The sequence below is a fragment of the Amblyraja radiata genome, chromosome 30, assembly GCF_010909765.2.
Source record: "Amblyraja radiata isolate CabotCenter1 chromosome 30, sAmbRad1.1.pri, whole genome shotgun sequence".
Taxonomy (NCBI): Eukaryota; Metazoa; Chordata; class Chondrichthyes; order Rajiformes; family Rajidae; genus Amblyraja; species Amblyraja radiata.
The window spans coordinates 9450963-9473451 of NC_045985.1; the positions used below are offsets into that span (position 1 = coordinate 9450963).

Below are 22489 nucleotides of genomic sequence, written 5' to 3' on the forward strand. Positions count from 1 at the left end.
CGCTGCGCCCGCTGCCGTCCCGGGCAATGAGTGCTATTTGGCTGCAAGTGTTCTGTGTGAAGATGTCCTGGCCGCTTCCAACTCATCTCACACGAGGGAGGGGTAGATTGGACATTAAACTGGCCTGAACATGGACGTGAAAGACTAAGGCAGGACAGACAGGGACGGGGCCCGGCGCTAAGGAAGCCTCGGGTGTAACCTGAGGAGACGTTGCACCTGTTGGGCAGTGGAACCCGCCGCCCGCATCTCCGTTCACAGCCCGGGATCAGGATGGACGGAGACCTCCCTCCGCCCTTATTTTATTCCACAACAGTGCACCTGTCTCTCATGCAGCAGTCTTCGGGGCAATCTATGTTTGCGTGTATTGTTTAAAGGATATTATATGACCCTCTAACATTCATTGCAGTATGTAAAGGTTTACTTTGTCTGTCTGAAGCTAATGCTTCCGAGATGGCTCCCAACCAAGGCGTCTATTTGCGTGCGGCATCTCTCCAGAGATGCTGCCTGTCCCGCTGAGTTATTCCAACATGTTGTGCCTATCTTCGGTTTAAATTCTGTAATTCCATCCTACACTCCGAGCCATATTCCACTTGTTGCTTCTCTCTCTCAAATCTGTGCCCATTTGAACCTCGCACACATGGGAAATACCCCCCCCCCCCCCATTCCCCCTCTCCACACCGGACCCGAGCTTGAACCCTCTGTGAAAACTTTCAAATGCACTTCTCCACAGAGAACCTGCGCCCGCTTCTCCAGAGGTGCAACTCCAGACCCCTTCCACACCTGCAACGGACTGTTCCAGCTGCTACGTTCAGGCAAACGCCTCCGTTGCCATGATTTGAGAACGGAGAGGTTGAGAAGGAGTTTCTTCCCAGAGGCCATTAGGACTGTAAACGCCTATCTCATCAGGGACTAACTTTACTGGACCAATTTTTTATTTAAATTGCAGTTTTTCCCCTTTTTTCCTTTCGCCCACAATATTTAATATGTAAAAGAATATGTGATTATGTTCCATTCGGTTTGTAGTTTGTTTGTTTGTCTTTTTGCACAAAGTCCGCGAGCATTGCAACTTTTAATTTCACTGCACATCTCGTATGTGTATGTGACGAATAAACTTGACTTGACTTGGTGAGGGTGAGTGCCGGGGGTTGGGTTGTCGAGGAACATGGATGTTTTACGGTAGACAAAAGTGCTGGAGAAACTCAGCGGGCGCCGCAGCATCTATGGAGCGAAGGAAATAGGCAACGAATCGGCCCGAAACGTTCCCTATTTCCTTCGCTCCAAAGATGCTGCTGAACCCGCTGAGTTTCTCCAGCACTTTTGTCTACCTTCCATTTTCCAGCATCTGCAGTTTCTTCTTAGAAACTGGATGCTTTACGGTTCGACTCGTGGTCCTCAGACTTTATGGACGATTAGCTTCTTGTATTTTAAATCGTGCGTAAAAAAGATCAAACCTTTACAGAATTTACACAGGGGTCGTGGAAGGACAACTATCTGAGAGAGAGGTGAGGGAGGGGTCTGGCGGCGACTGAAACAAGGAATGTTCTACGTATCCTACAGAGAGACAGGCAGAGCCTGAGCACAACGGGCTCCCACCTGGAACCGGGAATTTGGTTTGAACCCATTCTTCCAAAAGAGCCGTTCCGAAGAAAACTAATCTGTTGTGTGGAGAGCAAATGTTGCAAACACGCTTTTAATTCTTCGAATCAGTCGACTTTAGGACCCGGGGGAGCCCGGAGCTCAGGACCCGCCGCCCGCGGCTGCTGCTGAACCCGCGGGAAGGGAGATTGTTTCAATCTTTATATTTACACAAAAGTAATTTCTGTTCCGTTGCCGGACGCGGTTAACGCGTTAAAATGAACGGATCGACAGACAGACAGATCTGATTTCAGTTGCTGTTTATTTCACTCTTCCCACATTTACATTCCCCCTGGTTTTATTTCCGCGCTCACTGGGGTTTGTTTCACGACACGGAATTTGGGGATTAAATGGGGGCCGTTCAGCGCCGACCTGTTGTCCACCGGGTTTCTGCCCCACAGCCACTGAGCCCCGCTCCTGACGCCGGTCCCGGGACCCGACCCTTTTAACACCCCGACCGGAGCAGATTCTCAGCCACTGGTTTTCATCCCAAGTCCAGAAGTAAGGATAAAGTGTCTCCGTGAATTTATTCCCAGTGAAGGTGTGGAGATGGGACTTTGTGGCCGCGTCGGAAAATGAAACTCGTAACTGAGATAAATTTCCACCTTCCCGGGGATGGGACGGACGGGGAGAGGGGATGGAGGGGAGGTGAAAGCTTGAAACTCGCGATCCCACCGCCCGATGCTCCAGACTCCAGTCTCCGGGGTCAGGTCGTCCTCTCCTTTCCTCTCCACAGACTCTGCGGCGACTCCCAGACTCCAGACCCGACTCCCCGCCACCTCCACCTCCCAGTAATGTCTCCCCGATGTGAATCCCTCCGATCCTAGCACACACGTACTGTCTGTAAACCTCTTCCCGGTGTCAGGGAGACTCCTCCGGGTCCCGGTACATCTCACCCTCTTCCGATCCTCAGACACCTCGAGCAGCGGATGCGCTGTTTCCACATCCAGGGTGACGGGGACCGGTGGGAGAAGCAGATAATCAGAGAGTCACCGGGAGTCGTGGGGGGGGGGGGGGGGGGGGGGGGGACGGGGGGAGGGGGGGGGGGGGGGGGGGGGGGGGGGGGACACGGGCAGCGCGGCCCCGGGACCGGATTATCGGGAACGAAATGAAGATAAGTGATAATTAGAGGTGGTTAAAGAGGATGTAGAGATGTGGGGCGGAGTTGCCGAGATCCTACTGAACGGTAGTGGACTGGACGGGCGAGGCAATCTGCTACTGTTTACTTGCTTTCATTAGAGGAGGGTAGATTTGATGGTTCTTTGCAACTGAGAACTTCACTGAGCGAGTTGACAAAGTTCCGGGTGTAAGTCTGGTCCAGAAAGCGAAGGAAAAAGGGATCCAAGCAAGTTGGTTAATTGGATCCACAATTGGATTGGTGGTTTGAGGTATAAGTTCGCGGTGGAAGGATGATTGTTCTGCTTGGAGGCCTGGTGATGGGTGGTGTGCAGCAGGGATCGGTGCAGCCACCGTTGCTGTTCATTTTATGCTTTCATGGCTTGGATGTGAATGTTGGAGGTGTGACTAGTCAGGAACTGAAGGAAACCCACATTAGGCAGGAAATGGTGTTGGGTAGACTGATGGGACTGAAGGCTGATAAATCCCCAGGGCCTGATGGTCTGTATCCCAGGCTACTTAAGGAAGTGGCTCTAGAAATCGTGGATGCATTGGTGATAATTTCCCAATATTCTACAGATTCAGGGTCAGTTCCTGTGGATTGGAGGGTAGCTAATGTTATCCCACTTTTTAAGAAAGGCGTGAGAGAGAAAACAGGGAATTATAGACCAGTTAGCCTGACATCGGTGGTGGGGAAGTTGCTGGAGTCAATTATAAAAGATGAAATTGCGGCACATTTGGATAGCAGTAACAGGATCGGTCTGAGTCAGCATGGATTTACGAAGGGGAAATTATGCAGATGTAACTAGGAAAATGGAAAAGAGAGAGCCAGTGGATGTAGTGTACCTGGACGTTTAGAAAGCGTTTGATAAGGTCCCACATGGGAGATCATGGGGCAAAATGTGGGCACATCGTATTGGGGGTAGAGTGTTCACAGGGATAGAAAATTGGTTGGCAGACAGGAAACAAAGAGTAGGGATTAACGGGTCCCTTTCAGAATGGCAGGCAGTGATTAGTGGGGTACCGCAAGGCTCGGTGCTGGGACCGCAGCTATTTACAATGTACATCAATGATTTGGATGAAGAGTTTCAAAGTAATATTAGCAAATTTGCAGATGACACAAAGCTGGGTGGCAGTGTGAACTGTGAGGAGGATGCTATGAGAATGCAGAGTGACTTGGACAGGTTGGGGGAGTGGGCAGATGCATGGCAGATGAAGTTTAATGTGGATAAATGTGAGGTTATCCACACTGGTATCAAAAACAGGAAGGCAGATTACTATCTAAATGGCGTCAAGTTGGGAAAAGGGGAAGTACAACGTGATCTGGGGATCCTTGTTCATCAGTCTATGAAAGTAAGCATGCAGGTACAGCAGGCAGTGAAGAAAGCGAATGGCATGTTGGCCTTTATAACAAGAGGAGTCGAATATAGAAGCAAAGAGGTCCTTCTGCAGTTGTACGGGGCCCTAGTGAGACCACACCTGGAGTATTGTGTGCAGTTTTGGTCCCCTAATTTGAGGAAGGACATTCTTGCTATTGAGGGTGTGCAGCGTAGGTTTACAAGGTTAATTCCCGGGATGGCGGGACTGTCATATGCTGAGAGAATGGAGCAGCTGGGCTTGTATACTCTGGAGTTTAGAAGAATGAGAGGATATCTTATTTAAACATATATGATTGTTATGGGGTTGGACACGCTAGAGGCAGGTAACGCGTTCCCGATGTTGGGGTAGTCCAGAACCAGGGGCCACACAGTTTAAGAATAAGGGGTAAGCCATTTAGAACAGAGACGAGGAAACACTTTTTCTCACAGAGAGTTGTGAAACCATTCCAGTAAATATCTCATGCGCCCCCCAGATGATCCTCGCTTCATTCATTAAGTTTGGTGACCACAAATAGGCTTGATGCACCAGTTGGGTCCAAACCTGTGTTTTATACCGATTCAACATAACCTCCTGATGAAGTAGGAAGGAACTGCAGATGCTGGTTTAAATCGAAGACAGTTACAAAATGCTGGAGTATCTCAGCAGGACAGGCAGCGTCTCAGGAGAGAAGGAATCGCTGACGTTTCGGGTCGAGACCCTTATTCGGACTCTTTCACATTTTTGACTACATCTCATTATATCACCGTCTATATATCTCGCTTCCCTTTCCCCTGACTCTCGGTCTGAAGAAGGGCCTCGACCCGAAACGTCACTCACTCCTTCTGTCCAGCGATGCTGCCTGGCCCGCTGAGTTACTCCACGTTTTTGTGACTATGTCCTGATGTTGTACTCTGGGCCTTCATTGACGAGGTTCTGGATTCCCGTTGCCATTACTGGCTGCACTTCAATGTGATTTACGCAGGTAAAGCACTCTGTGGTCTCCGAAAAGAGATGCGAGGACATTGTATAAATGTTAGCGGGTTGTGACGCAGCAATGCTGAGAACTATACGCTGCCCAGTGGAACTGTCCTTTTCCCCTATCTATTGTACTGGAGTTTGACTTGATTGTAATCAGTGGCACAATCCAGGGACACAATTTTAAATATTTTCCCCACCGTAAATACAGTAAATACAGACTGTTGTGCGATGTAGATCTACCAATGAGGTAGATAGTAGTTCAGCACTGCTCTCTGGTTGTGGTAGGATGATTCAGGTGCCTGGTGACAGCTGGTAAGAAACTGTCCCTGAATCTGGAGGTGCGTGTTTTCACGCTTTCAACAAGCCAATGGGATACATCATTCGCCTGAAGGTCGGATTCCGTAGAGGGTTGCTGCTCAGAACGGAGACACACGGCAGATGGTTTGCCGCAGGGCTCGGTGCTGGCTCAAATGTTGACCATTTTTTAATGTAAACGATTTGGATGTGTATGTAGGTGACATGGTTACAGAGACTTTTAGAAAATAGATGCAGGATTAGGCCATTCGGCCCATGGAGCCAGCACCGCCATTCAATGTGATTGGTTTAAAACAAATGTAGGTCCCTTGCAGTCAGAAACAGGCGAATTGATCATGGGGAACAAGAACATGGCAGATAAATTGAATAACTACTTTGGTTCTGTCTTCACTAAGGAAGACATAAATAATCTGCCGGAAATAGCAGGGGACCGGGAGTCAAATGAGATGGAGGAACTGAGTGAAATCCAGGTTAGCCGGGAAGTGGTGTTTGGTAAATTGAATGGATTAAAGGCCGATAAATCCCCAGGGCCAGATAAATTGCATCCCAGAGTACTTAAGGAAGTAGCCCCAGAAATAGTGGATGCATTAGTGATAATTTTTCAAAACTCTTTAGATTCTGGAGTAGTTCATGAGGATTGGAGGGTAGCTAATGTAATCCCACTTTTTAAAAAGGGAGGGAGAGACAAAACGGGGAATTACAGACCAGTTAGACTAACATTGGTAGTGGGGAAACTGCTAGAGTCAGTTATTAAATATGCGATTGCAGCACATTTGGAAAGTGGTGAATTCATTGGACAAAGTCCGCATGGATTTATGAAGGGTAAATCATGTCTAACGAATCTTATAGCATTTTTCGAGGATGTAACTAGTAGAGCAGATAAGGGAGAACCAGTGGATGTGTTATATCTGGACTTTCAGAAGACTTTCGACAAGGTCCCACACAAGAGATTACTATGCAAACTTAAAGCACACGGTATTGGGGGTTTAGTATTGATGTGGATAGAGAACTGGCTGGCAGACAGGAAGCTAAAAGTAGGGGTAAACGGGTCCTTTTCAGAATGGCAGGCAGTGACTAGTGGGGTACCGCAAGGCTCAGTGCTGGGACCCCAGCTATTTACAATATATATTAATGATCTGGATGAGGGAATTGAATGCAACATCTCCAAGTTTGCGGACGACACGAAGCTGGGGGGCAGTATTAGATGTGAGGAGGATTCTAGGAGGCTGCGAGGTGACTTGGATATGTTGGGTGAATGGGCAAATGCATGGCAGATGCAGCATAATATGGATAAATGTGAGGTTATCCACTTTGGTGGCAAAAAACAGGAAAGTAGACTATTATCTGAATGGTGGCCGATTAGGAAAGGGGGAGATGCAACGCGACCTGGGTGTCGTGGTACACCAGTCATTGAAAGTAGACATGCAGATGCAGCAGGCAGTGAAGAAAGCGAATGGTATGTTAGCATTCATAGCAAAATGATTTGAGTATAAGAGCAGGGAGGTTCTACTGCAGTTGTACAGGGTCTTTGTGAGACCACACCTGGAGTATTGCGTACAGTTTTGGTTTCCTAATCCGAGGAAATACATTCTTGCCATAGAGGGAGTACAAAGAAGGTTCTCCTGACTGATTCCTGGGATGGCAGGACTTTCATATGAAGAAAGACAGGATAGACTCGGCTTGTACTCGCTAGAATTTCGAAGGTTAAGGGGGGATCTTATGGAAACTTACAAAATTCTTAAGGGGTTGGACAGGCTAGATGCAGGAAGATTATTCCCGATGTTGGGGAAGTCCAGAACAAGCGGTCACAGTTTAAGGGTAAGGGGGAAATCTTTTAGTGTCGAGATGAGAAAATATTTTTCTACACAAAGAGTGGTGAATCTGTGGAATTCTCTGAAGGATGTTGAGGCCAGATCATTGGCTATATTTAAGAGGGAGTTAGATGTGGCCTTTGTGGCTAAATGGATCAGGGGGTATGGAGAGAAGGCAGGTACAGGATACTGATTTGGATGATCAGCCATGATCTTATTGAATGGCGGTGCAGGCTCGAAGGGCCGAACGGCCTACCCGTGCACCTATTTTCTATGTTTCTATGTTTCTATGATGACGTATCTATGGTGACATTTTGGAGAGTGAATCCATTTATCTGGGATGGAACTGGGCCAATGGGCGGATTAAAGGCTGATTTATTTAACTCGGTTAAGTGTGATTCAAGTTGGTAAACAGGCCAGGGCAGATTATACACATTATAAAGTTACACCCTGTGTTATTTTTAGCAGACTAGAGAGACATTTGAATGATAACATACAGCTCCATGCACATTGCACCAGGGATGGGCAGGGCAGTGATTTTCCGCTAACTGGATCGCACGCAACAAGAGCTTTTCACTGTAGCTCGGTACACGTGACAATAAACTAAACTGAACACTTGAACAAACTGCATTGATAGGACTTTCCCCCTCACCTCCATCCAGGGATCACAGCCGTCCTTCCAAATGAGACAGAGGTTCACGGTCACCTCATCTACCGCGTCCTGTATTCCTGGTAACGCCTGGTGCACATTCGTGTGAAAGTCCAGAGTCGCCGACCATTTGGCTGAACACTTGCACTCGGTCCGCCAAGGGCTGCCGGATGCCAACCATTTTAACTCGTCTTCCCATTCCCACGTTGACCTTTCAGTCCTGGGCCCTCTCCGTTGCCAGAGTGAGGCCATACACAAACTGGAGGAACAGTGCCTCATATTCCCAACAACATCAATAACAGTAATGTATTTATGTGCAGCAGGACTGACAGGGTCAGGGCAAATTTCGACCTGAGACTCGATGCGAACTCATGTCCTCTCTCCACAGATCCTGCCTGACCAACTGCGGATCCATCCCAAACCCACTTGACTATCTCAGCTTTGTCCACCCACACAACAGAGGTCTGGGCTCAGGCAAAAGACTCTGAGTCAGAGATTTTGCAACCCACTTTGTTGGGAGTTGGGAATGCTGATTACAAACCTGGAAGATTACGGACATGGGGGATGGAATGGCAACATTCCTTGAATGAGGAGCGAGGATTATTTACTAACATTGGAGTCAGGAACAGAAGTGTGTCCCGCAGTTTAAGGAGGGAAGGTTGTGAGGAGTGATATAGATGCAAACTCAGATTAAGGACAAGTAAGAATGTCATTACTCCGCCCCGGTACATATGACAATTAACAACTCATGACAATTTCTCTCTCTTGGGCTGAGGGCGGCGATTAAAGTTTCACCTGATGGATTGGGTGAAAGAAGGGAAGAAACAGAGGCAGATAATCAGAGGAAAACATGTAAAGGGAGTTGGTTCATTGAAATCAAACCCACTTACAATATTGTAGGTCAGTAGATTAATACAACAGATACATTTAATACCCTGTTGTAGTTGGATAATTCACACGACCAGTAACATTCATAAGAACCGAATAGAAAGATTGTGTTTATTTGAATGATGTGCTTGGTGCTTCTAATACTCCAATTGAAATAAACACAACTCGCTTTGGACAGTATAGTTTGCTTTTAAACTCTGTTTGTGAATGTCCCTGTTTGTAAATTGACTCCTGCATTTCAGTTGCCATTCCTGGCTGCACTTCAAAGAGAATTCCACCAGTAAAGCACTTTGTGGTCTCCTAAAAGAGATGCGAGGACATTGTGTAAATGTAAGCGGGTTGTTGCTGTACGCGCTCGATCTTGGAGGGAATATTCCATTTCCGATGCGCAAACAGGGGTAGTGGATAGACGAAGTAGCCGATGGCGTCCGCGGTCTTGGAATGGACTTTGGTCACTCGCGTTTACTCGAGACGGCGAGAAAGCGAAGGGAAGAGTCGGGGATCGAGCAGAGGAAAGCGGGAGCTGGTTGGAGACTGGCAGTGAGGGAGATGAAGCGTTAAAGCGGTGAACGAGCGCAGGAAGCAGCACCGAAGCTGTACCGCAGAGAGAAATGTGGGAGGGGCAAGGCGGCGAATGAAACTATGAATGGTCTACGTATCCTACAAAGAGACAGGCAGAGCCTGAGCACAACGGGCTCCCACCTGGAACCGGGAATTCGGTTATAACCCATTCTTCCAAAGATCCATTCGAAGAAAACGAATCTGTTGTGTGGAGAGCAAATCCTGCAAACACGCTGTAAATTCAATGAGTCGGCGGACTTTAGGCCCCGGGGGACCCGCCGCCCGCGGCTGCTGCTGAACCCGCGGGAAGGGAGATTGTTTCAATCTTAATATTTTTACAAAAGTAATTTCTGTTCCGTTGCCGGACGCGGTTAACGCGTTGAAATGAACGGATCGACAGACAGACAGCTCTGATTTCAGTTGCTGTTTATTTCACTCTTTCCACATTTACATTCCCCCTGATTTTATTTCCGCGCTCAATGGGGTTTCACGACGCGGAATTTGCGGATTAAATTTTCGTTCAGTGCTGACCTGTGTCCACCGGGTTTCTGCCCCACAGCCCCTGAGCCCCGCTGCTGACGCCGGTCCCGGGACCCGACCCTTTTACACACCCGGAGCGGAACCGGAGCAGATTCTCAGCCAGTTTTTATCCACAGTACCGATCAAAGGATAAAGTTTTTCCGTGAATTTATTCCGAGTGAAGGTGTGGAGATGGGAGTTGGTGTCCGCGTCGTAAAATGAAACTGTCCCGGACTCGTAACTGAGATAAACTCCCACCCTCCCGGGGATGGGACGGGCAGGGAGAGGGGATGGAGGGGAGGCGGATGCATCAAACTCGTCACCCCGCCGCTCGATGCTCCAGACTCCAGTCTCCGGGGTCGGTGTGAACTGTCCCTTCCTCTCGACAGACTCTGCGGCGACCCCCAGCCTCCAGCTCCGACTCCCAGCCACCTCCACCTCCCAGTAATGTCTCCCCGACGTGATTCCTTCCGATCCCAGCACACACCCCCGGACTGTAAACCTCTTCACGGTGTCAGGGAGACTCCTCACGGTCCCGGTTCCTCTCACCCTCTTCCGATCCTCAGACACCTCGAGACACGGATGCGCTGTTTCCACATCCAGGGTGACGGAGACTGGGGGAAGAAGCAGAGAATCAGAGAGTCCCCGGGGGTCGGGTTGAGACCTGGGCAGCGCGGCCCCGGGTCCGGGGAGAAGCCGCTCGGCCTCAGGTACAGGCGGGCGGACAACTGACACCTTGTCCGGGGTTTCACCGCAACAACATCGGATGGACAACAGACATCTTTGCCGGAGATTTTCTCCCGGTTGGAGAGGTGAATTTCGTGGCCATTGGGGAACCGGAAGGGGCGATATCGTGCGATTGGTAGGTATGTTACAATACTTACCTTCAGCGGCGCTGCAATTCTGCCACTGGCCGTGTGCGCGATTTTGGCGCGTTTGAGGGGGAGAGGGGGGTGGGGGGCGGGGTTAAAACGCGGTTTTTTCCCGACCAAGTTCTGGCATATTTTGTTGGAGTGTAAGATTTTGCTTAAGAATCGTTCCGACGGCCGTTCTGTATGTTTTTAAAAAAAAATTCGCCCGACAAGTTAATCGCTGGCGTGATTTTAAAATCAGCTTCTGAAGCCGTCAACGCCGACAACGGGGACGGATTTTATTTAGGGGACAGGTAAAATAAAGTAGTTTATTTTTATGTATAAAAGTGTTTCCTAAGATGCATTTAATTCATATTTTAAGTTGCGAAACGGTGATTTTTCCCCCCGATGAACCGGCAGTGTTTTTGCTGCCGATATGGGGGACTAAAATCAGCGCACCCTCAACGTTCCAAATGGTCCCGTTCCAGAAAATCCCACTCGCAAGCTGATTTAAATGGCCATTAATTTACAGGTATTAAACATTAAATTCCTTCCATTTGGCCTATAAACCCATGGCAATGAGATTTAAAAATTATGTTATTTTGTGAATTCTTGTGTGAATGTTATTTGGACACTTAGGCTATTTAAAAATGTTAATCTATTCTTAAGAAATGGATAGATGTTTAGATCTAGTAATTGAATTTTGCAATTAGCTACAATTAGGTAACTAACTAATTATATGCTTTAATTTCAAGTCATCTAAGTAAGATTGTTTCATATTTGTTTCAGAATGCTTCAATCTATGATAACTGAAAATTTCTTTCAGTTCTCTTAAATTTTAAGAAAGTTATGGGCTTTTGGCTGTCCTCGATCACAGCTTTTGTGTTAAGTCAATGAAAAAGCAATAGGGAACAAGATGCCAATTTCCGAGTATGTAAATGGCCATAACCTTTTTAATACTGAAGATATGAAAGTGAATTAGGTGTCAAACTAAACTTATTTTTATGCTTTATCTGATGGGATAAATTAAAGACTTGATTTAAAAAATCTCAAAATTTTGTAACATTGCTACGATTGGGGCGGGAATTTCAAGAGGCGGGTGGGGACTAGTGCGGACAGTGACGATGGACGAGATATTCGGATTGGCGGGAGATATGAAGTGATGTATTCAGAAGCTCGGGATCCCGGGGCTGCGGGAAGACCTTCCCCCCAACAACATCGGATGGACTAGCAACATCTTTCCCGGTGATATTTCCCGGTTGATGAGGGGAATTTCATGGGCATTGGGGAACCGATGTAGCGGCGCCGTGGGATTGGGGCGGGAATTTCAAAAGGGAGTGGACAAGCGCGGAGAGTGAGGATGGACGAGAGATTGTGATTGTCGTTAACAAATGAGGAGGTGTATTCAGAACCTCGGGACACTTCTTCAGAATTTCGGAAGTATTCCGATATTTTGCTGGTCATGGTGGTAGATGGTGGTGGGGGTTTTCTTGAGAGGCGGTGAGACAGAGGGAGGGGTGTGGCTGTCGCTTGTGTTCAGGGATCTCCCATCTCCAGCTGCCTGTGTGAAAGTGAATCTTCCCGGCAGCTGCGTTTGCTACTGGAATAAAACGACAATTCCCCCTCAGCCCATAATTCCACACAAGCTCAGCATCTACACGTTACTCACATGTGTCTGATAAATGAGGAGAAATTAATCTATGTCCGTTTGATGTAACAGAATGAATTGCAGATGCAAGTTTACTAAAGAGACAGAATGTGCTGAAGTAATTAACAGAGGCTGGGTCAGCATCTTTGCAGAACATGGATAGGTTTTGTTTCAACGATAGACACAGAAATCTGGAGTAACTCAGCGGGACAGGCAGCATTTCTGGAGAGAAGGAATGGGTGGCATTTCGGGTCGAGAGCGAAGTAAGGGGAGAGGATAGAGATCAAGGGAAATGTAGAATAGATGATTGTTAGCTGGGAGAATGTAACAACAATGCAAACAGAGATAAAATGTAATCGGAGACAGTCAAACTGCTCGGAGAACTGCGAAGGAGAGGGATGTGCAAAGGAAGGGTGACTTAAAGTTAGAGAAGTCAATATTCAAACCGCTGGGATGTAAGCTGCCCAAATGAAATATGAGATGCTGTTCCTCCAATTTGCGCTTGGCCTCAGACTGACAATGGATGAGGCCCAGGACAGAAATATCAGTGTGAGAATGGGAGGGAGGGTTAAAGCGTTTAGCAACCGGGAGATCAAGGAGATTTAGGCGGACTGAGCGGAGGTGTTCAGCGTATCGATCGCCGAGCCTGCGCTTCGTCTCGCCATATAGACAATAGACAATAGGTGCAGGAGTAGGCCATTCGGCCCTTCGACCCAGCACCGCCATGATAATGGCTGATCATCCACAATCAGTACCCCACAATATACAGGAGTCTACATCTGATCCTGTGAATGCAGTAGATGAGGTTGGAGGAGGTGCAAATGAACCTCTGCCTCATCTGAAAAGACTGTCAGGGTCTTTGGACGGAGTCTGAGGGGGGGAGGTATAGGGACAGGTGTTGCATCTCCTGCGGTTGCAGGGAGAAATAGCTGGAGAGAGGGTGGTTTGGGTGGGAAGTGACGAGTGATGATGGTGAGATGGGAAGTTGTGCCTAGCGGTGGGATTCTATCTCCACCCAACACAAGTGAGAGGCGGATACCAGCGAGAGGATTGTTTTGATAGGCCAATTGTTGGATGAATGCCAGGGAGGAAAGGACACACGGTGTGAGATAAGGATGGAAGGGGTGTGAATCGTGAAGCCCGAGGTAGGGATGTCCATGGAGGATGTGGTGGAGGATGTGGTGGATGATGTGGTGGAGGATGTGGTGGAGGATGTGGTGGAGGATGTGGTGGAGGATGTGGTGGAGGATGTGGTGGAGGATGTGGTGGAGGATGTGGTGGAGGGGAGAAATTGATACGAGTCCAGGTGAGGTACAGGAAAATATGGTGGGTGGTCGGGGGGTGGGGGGAGGTTCCAGAAGCTGCAGGTGGATGGGGTGGGGGATGGAGGAGGAAGGTGTGCGTGTGTGTGTGGGGGGGGGGGGGGGGTGGGGGGGGGGGAGTAGGAGGATTATGTTAGTTTAAAAAAACACAGATCATTCAATTTCTTTACCGTAAGGTGATAAGCCACTCCGCTTAATGGCATCAGATATTTCTGTTATCATTGTGCTCAACACAAAGGGGCGATAGATCGTTTCAAAGGCCGGGGCAGCGTCTGTCACTGACAACGATTCAGTATCAACACTCGCACTGCAAACAGTAAACACATGGTGATACATTGAGCATGTCATTGGTGTTACATTACACATCCACACACAGTTTCAGTCAAGAGCATGTCCTACCTGCTCTCCCGACCAGCTTCATCCTGAAATAAATAAAACACAAAGCTCAATTCATTGAGATACAAGAAATGCAAAATGCCATCTTATATAAAACACAAAGTACTGGAACACGGCGTAGCAGGCAGCGTTTCACGAGGATGTGGATTGGTGACGCTTCGGTTCGGCCCCCTCCTGTACATCATCGAGACCAAGCGTAGACTAAGTGACCCAGGTCTGCGGAACATCCCGGTTACTAAACATTCCAACACCACTTCTCATTTCCATATTGTTCTTCCAGTCCTGGGCCTCCTCCATTGACAGAGTGAGGTCACACGCTAAATGGAGGATCGGCACCTCATATTCCGCTCGGGTAGTTTACAACACAGCAGAATGAACATTGACATCTCCAATGTTAGGTTACACCATCTCTCTCCCCATTGCCCCATTTCTTCCATGTGCCCAGCTTAATGAGCTTCCACTTTTCACACCAACCCGCTCTCTTACCCATTCCCCCAGATCCCTTTCTCCTCTAATCCTCCATCTGGCAACATATCTCTCCTCTTTTCTTACTTGGCCCCCTTTCTACACTTTTCATCTCTAGCCGATGTCCACACAACTGCCAGTCAAACCTCCCTCGCCTGTATCCTTTGCCAGTCATGAGGCTTTGTCAAACTCCATCGCTTTTCCAGCTCCCCGCCCCTCACAACAACAATCTGAAGAAAGGTCCCGACCCGAAACGTCACCCATCCAAATCCCCCACAGATGTTGCCGAACCCGCAGAGTTGCTCCAACACTTGATTTTGTTCCTGAATTTATTGGGACTGGTGGTTCACATCACAACAGAAACCATTCCATAGAACTTTAGGAGCTGCTGAAAATTCCCATTTCCCAACTCTGACCCCAGCTGACACAGCCTGAGGGTATTACACGATTGAACAAAGAACCAAGAATGTGTAAGGAGTGTTAGTGAAAAATCTGCCATTGATCTGAGGATCAAACTTACAGGAAAGACTGCACACTTTGTGAGTTTCTTTGGCTATTTAAAGGAAAATTAACGGAATTTAATATTATCTTGATTAGTACGGGTGTCAGGGGTATGGGGAGAAGGCAGGAGAATGGGGTTAGGACAGGTAGATCAGTCATGATTGAATGGCGGAGTAGACTTGATGGGCTAATACTGTTCCTATCACTTCTGAACTAATGATCTTATTATCATCACATGTACTGAGGTACGGTGAAAAGCGTTTGTTTGGATGCTGTCCTGTCAAAGAAAAAACTGTACATGTGTAAAAACAAGCCATCCACAGTGTGGAGATAAAGGATAAAGGGTACAACATTTAATGCAAGATTAAACATTGAAGTATCAGATCATGATAAGAAAGTGAATTGAAGATGAAATATCAGGTGGTCTTTCAAAAGTTCCACTGGAGATTCAGTCAAGATAATATGGAACCCTCTACCACAGGAGTGGTAATTTCATGGGGAGGTGGATAAAGGTGGATAAACACGAGAGATGTGGCAACTGTGGGCACTGCTGGTGGATGTTGTGAGTAGGTGGGGAGAGACTTGTGCGGAGCAGGGAAACTGACAGCAGTGGATGGGCCGAATGTCCATGATGTAGAGAGGGGAATTTGGGGCATTATTGTCGGATGTGGTGAGTAGATGGAACAGATGGAACATTGACCCAGTACTGAATTACTGGTAAATGCAGCATTTATTTCAGAAATTTAACCCACCATTTTGTGACTGTGCACTTTCACTTATCCAAACTGTAGTGTAACTCCTCACCTTAAGAAATATCACATCGGCCTTGTGGTCTATCTGTTCCTGTAACTTTGAGAGTTCCTCTTGAATGGAATTTAAATTCTCTTGAATCTCGTGAAGATTTTTCTTCATTCTTTTTACAATCTTTTTCTCTTCCTCACGGATATCTCCAAGGAAGCGCTGCTCTTTCTCAGTAAATATCTGGTGCAGTTCAGCAAACAGGGATGTGATCTGTGACTGAAGGTTGTGTGACTCTTCCTGTCAGATGAAAGATTAAAATCAATATATTATGTCACTCTGCTGTGTTTCTTCATGACATGGAAGGTGACATTTAGCTAGTGAATCTCGAGTCGTGCAGAAATAGTCCCTTCGGACCAACATGTCCATGCTGGGCTCTGTACGTATCTACACTAATTCTATTTGCCCATATATAATCCATAGCTTTCATTACCTTCGTAATTTTAGAGCTCGGCTTGATAATTCTGAAATACCTGGTGAAAGTAATGGAACCAACCAAAACCTTATCAAATCTGATTAATTGTGTAATGAAGCAGATTTGATGAAGGGAACTTGAGGTTAAGAAGTCATTAGGAGATAGTGTATAATATTGTAAGTTTTAATCTACAATTTGAGAGGGAGAAGGGTAAGTCGGAAGTGTCAGTGTTACAGTTGAACAAATGGGACTATGCATGGCCGTCCGAAGGGGGTGGGGGGGGGGGGGTGCGTTGGGTGCGACCGCACCCCCTTTTTTTCCCCCTAAGAAAAAAGTCACCCAAAAAAAATCCAAAAAATATCGATAAAATTAAAAATTGGGGAAAAAAATCAACGTTTCCACTTTGGAAAAGGCCAGTTCTCTATTCTCCCGTCCCCGGGCGGGAGTGGCTGAATCTGAACCCAACGGCTGTAACCCCAACACCAGATGCCGCTGCGGCGGAGCCCGCTCCCCTCGCCCCCCCCTCCCCCGCCGCCGGGGCCCCAAGCCATCTTCCCCCCACACCACCCCCGCTGACCACCGCTGGGCCCACGCCACCCATGCTGGGCCCACGCCACACCTGCTGGGTCCACGCCACCCCCTGCTCACCCCCGCTGGGCCCACGCCACCCCCACTGACACTCGCTGGGCCCCCGCCACCCCCACTGGGCCCACGCCACCTTCTTCCCCCCACCCGCTGGGCCCGCGCCACCTTCATCTTTGCCCCCCACCCTACAAGAAAGAGGGGGGATGTGAGAGGGGGGAGGGGGAGAGAGAGAGAGAGGGGAAGGGAGAGGAGAGAGAGATTAGGGAGGGGAGAGGCAAAGGGGGATTATCTTGAGTGAGATTAAGGTAGGTTTTAGAGTTATTATATTTTCTCCTCCATATGAATAATATTAAACAATATCAAATAATATCAAACAATTGGAACTGCTTTCTTTTCCTTGATAACAATACTGAAAAATATGAATTCCATAGTTTGTGACATAAATACACATTTAATGGGATCATTATATACAGATGTAACATTTCCATTTTGAGATCGGGGGGCGGGGGGGGGGGGGGGGGGGGGGGGGGCAAGTATGCGTCAAGCCGATAGCCTAATCGTTAAAGAGTCAAAAGATAGCCTAATCGATAGATAGCTGAGACGAGGAATGGGAGCTGCCAAGGAAAGGTACTCTGAGAAGTTGAGGAGCAACTTCTCAGCTAATGACACTTCTTCAGTTTGGAAGGGCATGCAAGAAATCACCAGCTATAAGAGGAAAGCCCCCCGCTCTTTGGACAATCGTCAGCTGACGAACGACCTGAATGAGTTTTACTGCAGGTTTGCAAATCAGAAATGTAACACTGGTACCCCTTCCCCAACAAACACAGCCTGACCCCAGTCTGCAAAGAATGGACCCTGCACCCTCTCCTTCCCATTCACCACGTCACACCTACTTAAGGCAAGACTCCAGTATGAAAAGAGTGGACCCTTTCCCACCCCACCAACACTTCACACCCACTCACATCCTGACCTCAGTCTGCAAAGACTGGGCCCTTCTACACCCACCCCACTACAATCACCACTTCACACCCAATGACTGCACCTCCACAGACACCTCTGTCAAGCTTCTCAAGTTTGCGGCTGACACAAACCTGATTGGTCTGATCCATGATGGGGATCTCTGTACTCTTTTCAGTTTGACACATTTCCTGTAACATGGTGAACTGAACACAATATTCCAAATACGGTCTCACCAACGTCTTATACAGCTGCAACATGACCTCTCAATTTCTATACTCAATACTCTGACTGATGATGGCCAAAGTGCCAAAATACTTTTTGACCACCTGATATACCTGCGACACGACCTTCAAGGAACCATGCAGCCATCAACCATTCCTCTGCCTACCTGGCTAATTGATCCAGATCCTGCTGCAATCTTTCACAACCATCTTCACTATCTGCAAAACCACTCACTTCTGTATCATCAGCAAACTTGCTAATCTTGCCCTGTTCTGTGATATTTCACAGAAGCTGGAGTAACTCAGCGGGCCAGGCTGAGTATAGAAGTTGGGAGGTCATGTTGCAGTTGCATAAGAAGTTGGTGAGGCCGCATTCAGAGTATTGTGTTCAGTTCTGGGCACCATGTTATAGGAAAGATGTCATCAAACTGGAAAGGGTACAATGAAGATTTACGAGGATGTTGCCAGGATTAGAGGGCCAGAGCTATAGGGAGAGGTTGAATAGGCTGGGACTCTATTTCATGGAACACAGGAGGATGAGGGATGATCTAGTAGAGGTGTATAAAATCATGATTTGAATAGATATGGTTGAGTCTTTTGCCCAGAGTAAGTGAATCGAGGAGCAGAGAACATAGGTTTAAGGTGAAGGGCAAAAGATTTAATAGGAATCTGTGGGGTATGTTTTTCACACAAAGGGTGGTAGGTGTATGGAACAAGCTGCCAAAAGGGGTAGTTGAGGCAGTGACTATCGCAACATTTAAGAAACAGACAGGTACATGGATAGGACAGGTTTGGAGGGATATGGATCAAACGTGGGCAGGTGGGTCTAGTGCAGATGGGACATGCTGGGCCGAAGGGCCTGTTTCCACACTGTATCACTCTATGACTCTATCTTTCCCTCTCAAACCCATTCTCCTGTATTCTCCCCATTACCTCTGACACCCGTATCAATCAAGAATCTATCAATCTCCTCCTGAAAAATGTCCATTGACTTGGCCTCCACAGCTGTCTGTGGCAATGAATTCCACAGTTCACCACCCTCCGACTTAAGAAATTCCTACTCATCTCCTTCCTAAAGGAATGTCTTTTAATTCCGAGGCTGTGGCCATTGGTCCTAGACTCGCCCACTAGTGGAAACACCCTCTCCAAATCCACTCCATCCAGGTTTTTACCAGGCTGGGACAGACGACAACAGCTTCACACCGTGTCCCAAAGCATGTGTCCTGTCCTGCATCACCCAAGGCAGCAGAGATGTTATAGGAGAAGGCAAGCACCGTAACAAAGCAGCTCACGATGGTTTGGGTAACATTCAGGAATGTCTATGCATGTCACATCATGAATATTACTGAAGAACGGTCTTGACCCGAGCTATAATCTATACCTTTTCTCCAGAGATGCTGCCTGACCCACTGAGTTACTCCAGCACTCTGTGACATGTCACCTATCCATGTTCTCCACAGATGCTACCTGACTCGCTGAGTTACTCCAGCACTCTGTGAAACGTCACCTATTCATATTATCCGCAGATGCTACCTGACCCACGGAGTTACTCCAGCACTTTGCGACTATTTTCCCTTCACCCATCTGCCCAAGCTCACTCTCCCCCCTCCTTTCCTATGTTCCTTTCCACCCATAAACCTCTCTCTGCCTTTACATTTCACTCCTCTTTCAAATCTGCTCCACTTATCTACATGCATTTTTCTTCTTAACTTTTTAGTCATAGAATGATGCAGTGTGGAAACAGGCCCTTCAGCCCAACTTGCCCACACCGACCGACATGTCCCATCTAAACTTGTCAAGTCTTCTAATGTTTTTGCAGTTTCCCCGCTTGAAAGGGATTTGATTTATCTACCCGAAATGATGAACTGGATTCACTCAGACCAAACACTTCTTTTCCACCTTTTATTTTCTCCTTCTTTTATTTTGGCAGATTAGTTTTTATCAGTTTTGGTCTTTATCAGGTGAAAAACCTTTAGACACAAAGGCAAAAAATATACACATTACTGTAACCAAATATAAATAACAGAAAATTACATGTATTTACATTCCAACTCATAGCAGCCATTTTGTTTTTTAAATAATTTTCACATCTCATTAAATGAAAAATACAAATAATGCCCACTACTGTTACCAATTTTTTAGCTGGTGTCATATGAATCTTTATTGTTTTTTAACACATTTTATCATCTTTTTTAAAGTGCAATTATTTAAACTAACACCACACATAGCATATAAGTATTAGAAATTAGCTCTTAACATATGCACTTTACATAGGCAACAAACATTATCATCACCCTGTCATCTTGGTTAACAAACACCACCAATATCAACACGTTAGCCAGACAAGTTTCTCAGCTTTTAAATGGTTAAACAGAGTCTCTGGGGCTGCAGTCTTCGACTCAGTCCATTTAGAGTTCAGTCCTTACCGGCTGCCAATCGGGTCTGTAGAAAAATCAGTCCTGCTTGCCTTTTCTGGCTCTCGCGGCAGTCTTTTCGGACAGTCTTTTTGATTTACTCCTGGATTCACTGCTCGCAAGTTTCTTGTCTCTCCTTTACTGGCTTCTGGTGCTCTGTGCCCTTTTGACCCCCAGGCAGAACTCGGCAGGCTGGGGTTCCGCCCACTTCAATCACTGTCTCGTGATTTCAATTGTAGCATTTCTCTGCTCGCAAGTTTCTTACATTTCAGTTTGACTTGACACCTCCCACTCGATCTTCCAATGGAACCACTTGGGAGATCGACGCTTTAAAGTCAAACTTTGAATGGGGGTTTGAACTTAGTCACCTGATGCATTTTTGTCTTGTCCTTCTACTGGAAGTAAGACAACCAGCCGCCTAACATCCCTGTGAACTATCGTGGCTTGGATCCTCTCCTTCCCCTGAGTGGAATGCCTTGCCCTTCCTTTCAAAGCTTTTGTCAGAGGAATGGAGTAGCTTGGAAAGATCCGTACATTAACGTCTCTCACGATGCCTTTGCGGTCTGGATTGGAGCTGACGACTCTGCCCAGCTTGAATTGCCCCCTCAGTGCATTTTGGTCACTTAACCAGACAATGTCTCCGGCAGTGACATTTCTCTGAGTGGTGTGCCACTTGCTCCTTATAAACAAGTTAGGACCAGCGAGTTGGCTCCAGCTCTTCCAAAACTTGTTCACCTCCGACTGCATTTCTCTAAGTCTTTTGTAGGGGTAGCTGGAAAAGTCAAAAGTCTTGATGTCTCCGCACTGAGATGCTCGGCCAAGCAGAAGAGTATTTGGTGTGATGTACTGAACGCAGTCTTCCCGGCTTTGTATCCTGGCGTCGATTGGACGTTCATTTGACAGGTTGGCTGCTATGTAAAGAGCTGTCTGAAACTCACTATAACTGAGTGACGATTCTTTTCCAAAATTTTGGAGCGCTCTCTTCACAACACGCACAGCAGCTTCCGCAGCGCCATTTCTGTGTGGAGAATCAGCAGGATGGATTTTCCACATCCACTCTGTTCCATTTTTAGCTGCGTTCTCCTCCAAAGCTGCTCTGTCCAGGTTGTCCAAAAACCTATATAGTTCCTCTAAGACTGGTTTTGCGCCAATAAAATTAGTGCCTGGATCTGACCAGATCTTCTTGGGGTGCCCACGGATTGCTGTGAATCTTTGATAAGCCATCAGAAACCCTTCACTTGATAAGGTGTTGACTAACTCTGTGTGGATGGCTCTGCTGGCCATACAGCAGAAGACAACTCCCCAGACTTTGAGTTTTACCCTCTTCTTGACGTCATCGTGTACGTGGTAGGGTCCAAAGAGGTCTACTGTTGTAAACTCAAAAGGAGCAGCAGGTTCAGTTCTTTCAGGCGGCAGATCACTCATTACTTGTTGACATTTCTTTGCTTTTGCTTTCTTGCAGATTATGCAGTGATCAACGACTTTTTGAGCAATTCTCCTTCCTTTTATGACCCAAGCCTTTCTTCTCATTTTAAGCAAGGTCCCAGCCACTCCGTCATGACTCTCCCTGTGAGCCTCCCGAGCTAGCAGCATGGACACCCAGGCATCAACGGGTAGGATGGGAACAGCAACTTTATCCTCTTCAAAGCTCTGCACTCTGCCACCACAAACCATCAGCCCAGAATCTTGGTCTTTATAGGCTACCAGTCGATCTGTTGTGGTGCTTGGGAAAGTTGTGCCCAATTGCGCAGCACAAAAAATGTCTTTTAGAGCATTTTCTCGTTCTCTTACTGTAATGACTCCTGTCAAAGAGATGGCCTCCCACTTTGGATTGTTTAGAGCTTTGTTCTTGCCAAGAAACCTCTTCGCTGCTCTCCAAATCCATGCAACTGTCTTGATCAGTCGAGTTAGAATGCTGAACCGCTTGACATCAACAAGGTTCTGAATAGCTGACCCTGCAGGTGGTCTCTTTGGGCTTGTTGGTTCCGGTTCTTGGTTCTCTACTTTGGCTCTTGATAGTGCTGCAACAAAAGCTTTCTTCTGTAACTTGTTGATGTTCCCTCTGGCAGTGGCAGCCAGTTC

At 47.2% G+C, this 22489-nt stretch overlaps 1 protein-coding gene across 1 annotated transcript in view; it reads right to left on the minus strand.

The window, feature by feature from the left end:
* Positions 1 to 22489, minus strand: part of LOC116989864 (E3 ubiquitin-protein ligase TRIM69-like) — a gene marked incomplete at its 3' end in the record, with an annotated part of 58616 nt that overhangs the window by 25801 nt on the left and 10326 nt on the right. Inside the window, exon 3 of the mRNA XM_033047438.1 lies at positions 15846 to 16052. Within this exon, the coding sequence (XP_032903329.1) occupies positions 15846 to 16052 (207 nt within the window). The remainder of the gene's footprint in view (positions 1 to 15845; positions 16053 to 22489) is intronic.